The 6,000-nt window shown below is 40.2% G+C and overlaps 1 protein-coding gene across 1 annotated transcript in view; it reads left to right on the plus strand.

Moving 5' to 3' along the window:
* Positions 1–5,788, plus strand: part of LOC109424155 (protein cueball) — a 44,214-nt gene extending 38,426 nt beyond the window's left edge. Inside the window, exons 3-4 of the mRNA XM_019699243.3 lie at positions 4,401–4,671; positions 4,830–5,788. Coding sequence (XP_019554788.3) covers positions 4,401–4,671; positions 4,830–4,961 — 403 coding nt within the window. The 3' untranslated portion in view covers positions 4,962–5,788. The remainder of the gene's footprint in view (positions 1–4,400; positions 4,672–4,829) is intronic.
* Positions 5,789–6,000: the final 212 nt, after the last annotated feature.

Consider the following 6,000-nt stretch of genomic DNA (forward strand, 5'->3'; position numbering starts at 1 on the left):
GACGCAATGTCGGCGCTACGTTTGTTCCGCACCAAGTTCCGCACATCAAGAAGGCTCCGTCTCCATATTCGACTGATGCAGATGTGGTCGATATGATTTTCCGCGACGCCATCACGGGAAACCGAAACCCATGTCACTTTGTGCACTGGTCGACGTGCATTGTTGCCACAAAACTCTGCAAACAGCTCTTCGTTTTCGCTCATTTCTCCGAGACCATGGCGTCCCATGACGTGCTCATATTCCGAGTTGTCGGAACCAACCTTCGTGTTGAAGTCGCCCATGAGGATCTTGATATCACCTTTCGGAGTCTTGTCCACGACAGCATACTGTTGACTGTAAAAGTTCTCTTTATCTTGCAATTCGGCAGATCGGTTAACGCGTAACATTGGATCATGTAAGGTTTCGAATCCGTGTTCCGAATCTGGCTACAATTATCCTCTCATTAATAGGTTCCCACTTCATGAGCTGAGCACTTGCATGCGCTGAGCAGGAAACTAACTCCACGATGGCAAGGAGCGTGTTCACCTCGTAGGCCAGAGTATAGCAGAATTTGATCCGACGCCAATCTGTGTCCTCCAAAGTTCGGCCAACGGATTGCGCTCAGTCCTAGTAACTCAAGCTCAAGCTTCATACGGCATGCCTCATATGCTAGTTGTGCCAGTTTACCCTGCTGGGCTAGGGTTAATACATTTCAAGTTCCAGTTCTTATCCGTTGTTTAGCGCTAAAAGTCGTTGCCGTTGAATCAGTTCGTAATCTTTCATTTAAGGTTTCAGTAACGTTTTTTTTTTTGGGTTTCGGAGACAGTAGGTTGTTGGCCTAAGATCCCCTATCCACCGTGGTGGGGCTGCCATCTAAGGTATAGCTTCCGGTGGAGGAGCATTTCATATTCAGCCGCTGGATGCCAGAACAGACGCTGTTTGAGCCGCACCTTCTTGGTGAACAGACGCTCGAGACGTACCTCCTCAATCTAGCTGAAGTCAGAAGAACAATAGTATCCAGGCTGCACTAACAGTTAAGCACACAACTCTTGGCTGGCGGTCTTTGTCATTGCTTGACCCGTGGAAGCATGAGGTAGGAACTTGTGAGGACCAGAGCTATGTTGGACGCTCTCCTTTTCGATTCACCGTTTTGCAGCCCACACTCACACAGCGAAACAAAAATTATCCATTGGTCTGTCTCAAAAGCCTACTTATATGTCTCCGACGGATTTTGGGCCGCTGAATCCGATTCCGGACTCAGATTTGCTCCAGCACATCACAATTTGGAGCTATACCTTTATTTGTTACCCTACCCTAACATACGATTTTGGGCCTTTTTGACTGCAAACCCTCAAACATGGACATATTTTTTTAAGCAATCAAAAGGTAAATTAGTCAATTAACATCTAAATTAACGACTTATGCAAGATATTTCGTTTTACAAAATCGAATTTGATAGTTTTAAGCGATTCTTGTTAGATATTATGTTTCACATACAAGTCAATAGTTGCATGGAAGTTTACACACTAAAATATAATGCTTAAGGCCTTTTCTTGTGTCATCACAAAATGGCTTCTTCAGAATCATCATCCAAATTCAACTTTACACAGTATTGCACTAATACATTTACGTAAAAAAATCAACGCTTACCTTTTCTCTAAAATTCTCCACTTCACGCAAGATATTTTGAAAAGAAATATAGAACACACTATTCCAATTAAAATTCTCTTTCGAACTATCTATACCACAAAGAAATATTTTCACTCAAACTTGAAAATTATTCAAATTTGTCTCAACCGCACCAAGAGTTCGATGTTTACCACCCACCACAGTACATACAACGACGACGGCAGCAGCGCGACGCGATGTCGATCGACAGTGATATCGATCTTGCGGGACAATCTATATATATAAAAATGAGTTTGAAGTTCCTTTGAGGCAACAAAACTCACGAACGGATGAACCGATCGGCATGACTCTTGCACGGTTCGATTCGTATTCATGGTGGCTGTGTTTATATATACAAAAAGTTACGAAAATTAACTATAAAAGTAAAAAATCGATAAAGTACAGATTTTTTATGAGTTGGGAAGAAAACCAACACGATTGAAATGAAACCAATCTAGAAGGCGGTTCAACAATGACTTCCACGGTTGTCAAATTGGCAAGACAAAGTTTGCCGGGACAGCTAGTTCATCAATAAAATCAATCAAAATCATTGAAATGGTCAACTCAAATTTATCGATTATACGTCGTAAAATCGAAAACTATTCTTCGAATGATTATTGTTGTACTTTGAATCACATATGATAGTAATAAAAGCAAATAATTTTTATTTGTGAAATCTCCTCCGCACTGTCCGCCAACACTGCTGCTGCTTGCAAACATCAACAGCGGAAGAACATACTAAGAGTATTCGATCATTTTTAGCTTACTACACATAAAATTCGGTGTTTTTCGTAATATTGACACATGTTTCATTGTTATTTAGCAAAACAGAGTAGTCTACTTCTTGAATTGCTTTTAGATGATTAATAATCTTGAAATGTTTACATTGGTGAAAGCGAGACAAAGAGGTGCTATTTTTGTTTGTTTGTTTACAGAACAAATGTAAAAAGGCAACACCACTACTGTTGCGCTCGATGATTGTTAGAAATATATATATAATATATATTATATATATATATTATATATATTATATATAGGGAATCGCGCTACTTGGGCGGTGGCTTCTATATTCGTCTGTTTTCCACTATAACTCAGTCAATCTTGAACCAATTGACACAATTCTTGGAATGCGGTGAGATAGGTATAGTATCTACCCGTGTACAAAATTTCAAGTCAATCGGTTCAAAATTGACCGAGTTACAGTGGAAAACAGACGAAAATAACAGACGAAGAAAACCACCGCCCAAGTAGCGCGATACCCTATAATATATAATAAGAATCGAAAAAGAAGTGCTGAAATAGGAGTGATACAGGGAGTCACTAAATATATCAAATTTAATTTGTTTGAACAAAATATTTTGCATGAGTTGATAATTTAGATGTTAATTGACCAAAATACCCTTTGATAGCTTGAAAAAAAATTCATGCTTAATGGCTTGTATTAATCAAAAAAGCCCAAAATCACATATTTTGTCCTATAAATTGAGGTACCTATTGCTCAAAATTGTGACTTGTAGGAGCAAATCTGAGCCCGGATTCGGATTCAGCGGCGCAAAATCTGTCAGACACATAAGTTTGCTCTTGAGACAAAAAAAATGTTGCACTGTATCAGTGAAGGAGTGGGTTTTTTGTTCTGCTTTCTGCTTCACTGGCCTAATCATTCCCTCCGCAGTCTTTATGTTTCATTCTTCTTACAGCCACCTTTTCAACACCTGCTTCCACCTTTTCAACACCTCACGTTATTCCGTACGGAAGCTCCCGTTATCCCTGACATTTCGAATCTCAGCACGAAGCCGTATAGAACTTCCGTGTTTCTAGAAAACGACACAGTAGTTCCATTTTCTCGCACTCCGCATCTCTCAGGCGGCATATTTTCCCACCAAAGATGCGGTTCTGCTGTTCCCGCTTCTGTTTGTATCGTTTCCCGTGCTGTCGGGTTCCATGCTGCAGCATTACAATTGCCTGCGATGTAACCGTTCTGCAACCTCGTCGAACCAGTCGTTGTATTGATGTGCACACTTATTTTTTTTTCGCTGAATCTCGGCAATTTTTCTTGCTTTTTACCGAGATTGGCACCGCCGAGCGCTCAGCAAACTTGTTTTTCAACGAGATCTCAGCAATCGTGTCGTTTGTTTGCTGAGGTTCAGGAAATGTTTCGCTGAAATTCAGCTAACAAACGTTAGTTTTTACCGAGATTCAGTATAAAGATTTGCTGAGACACGGCGGTGCCGGCGTTTGCCGAGCTCTTCTTAGTGTGTGCGTTCTTCAATCTGCATGTGTTCTTATCAGCAGCAGTGCTCTCGAAATCTGTTCTTCTCGGCGTACCGTCCCCACTGAAACAAAGCTTGCTTAGTGTTCTACAAACACTTCTACAGTTATTAACTGAGAGGTTCCTCTTGCATTTTGCATGGGTATTTCGTGTTGCAGGCCCGAAGACAATCTATGCCCAAGGAAGTCAAGGACATTTCCATAAAAAAAAAGTTTCTGGGCCGACCGGGAATCGAACCTGTAACGCCCAGCATGGTCTGTGTATGGGTCCTTAATCCTTAACTAGTACATTTTTGCTGCTCGGTCATGACGGTCATGGCGTGATTAAGTACAATATGTACTAGTAGGTACCAGAGTAATGTTGCATTATCTCTTCCTAACTTACAACTTGTGAGAGGTTTTTCATATTTTCGATTATATTTACTTTTCATGTTTATGTTAGGCAAGTGAAATAATTCTTTTTCGATCACAATCTTCTTTCACAGGGTCGCCATTTCCACGCACCTAGTCGAACCACAGGTTACCTACTGTAAGAATTCGTTCAATCGCACAGTTGTGTACGTCTCACTGGCCTTCACGGCGTCGTTGGCCATCCTGGTGACGATTCTGTGTACGGTGCGCCGCATCTACGAGCGGAACCGGCCACGCATCACCAAGCGTTTCAAAGTCACAAACAACACACAGATGACCTCCCGTCCGGCAACGCAGTGTGAGATAACGATCGAGAACTGCTGCAACATGAACGTGTGCGAAACGGTAAGTGGAATGTTCTGATATTCGGAAACGTTTACAAAATTTTCGCCTTTTGTTTCTACATACGTGTTAGTAACGTTAGACCAGTATTTGGTCGAATACGTTGTTTTATACTTACCTTAATTAAAAGATATTCACATGGTTCAACCGAATAATTTCAGCCATGCTTCGACACAAAGATACTGCAGAAATCGTCCGCAAAGCCGGAAGACAAACAGTTCCTCCTGGACGATATCGAAAGCATAGCTGGATCGTACCGTAAGCTTCCGAGCTGCGTTGCCGATAAAAACTAGCCTTTTTGATCGCGTGAGACTGAAACTGCCACCAGCACGTGGTCAATACTCCTCTCTACAGAGCGGCAGCTGTAAAAGTGCGATTAAAACTGAACTGTACATAAATCAACCGGTACAATGGGGACGGACCATTGCCACAACTGAAATCTCTCCAATAGCAATATGTCTTAGTTAGTTGTGAACTAAATTATGTGATTAGAGTTATGCTAGTTTAGGTGGAAACCCTGCTCGAGAACTGCACATTAGTTGAGGTGTTAGTCGGTTTGGTTATTATGGAAGTTTTTGAATTTATTGTTTTAATTAGTACTTTGTCCATTTGTGGCTCATTTTGAAAGGCAATCTTTTAATTTGTTTCAACACGTCTATTTTGAAATTTGTCTATTAGTTTGAACAAAAGCGTACTTGAATAACCGAAACATGTTCCTTAAAAGCGATAGAGTACCAAAACGAGAACAAATAGCAATCAGCTACATATTTCTAAGGCAATAGAAAAAGCAGGTCATTTGTATGAAGTCATACCACAGAAATTCATCAACGCGCAAAGATTAACAATTTTTGTTTAAAGAAAACCTAAAATGTACCTTTTCAAAGTATGTTAACGTCAATAGCTCAGCATACTGTAAAAGTTACTCGCCTTAACATGGAAAAAAACTCAATCAATTTTGCGGTTTGTACTTGTTGGAGCCGCGTAAAATTATAGGCGGTTGTTTCGGCTTATTTAACAGTTCCTTTAGTTGTTAGTGATTTGTTAATTATTTTTAGAATAAAGGTGCCAATTAGATGCCGCATTAATTGTCCAATAAATATCAAATTGATATTCAAACATCGATGCTTGTTTTGAGATGTGCGAAAAAATGCTTGTTTTACCAATCAACAACCAAGTAGTACTTGGATATACTGAAATACTTAATACTTCTAGTTTTCCTATGAACAAAGTCATATGATTAAAAACCGGTCATCCACGTGTTCAAACAAATCATAACCATACGGTCAAATGTTGGTGAAGTGTTTCAATACGTGCAAACAATCCCGTTAATGC

Source organism: Aedes albopictus, chromosome 2, assembly GCF_035046485.1.
Source record: "Aedes albopictus strain Foshan chromosome 2, AalbF5, whole genome shotgun sequence".
Classification (NCBI taxonomy): Eukaryota; Metazoa; Arthropoda; class Insecta; order Diptera; family Culicidae; genus Aedes; species Aedes albopictus.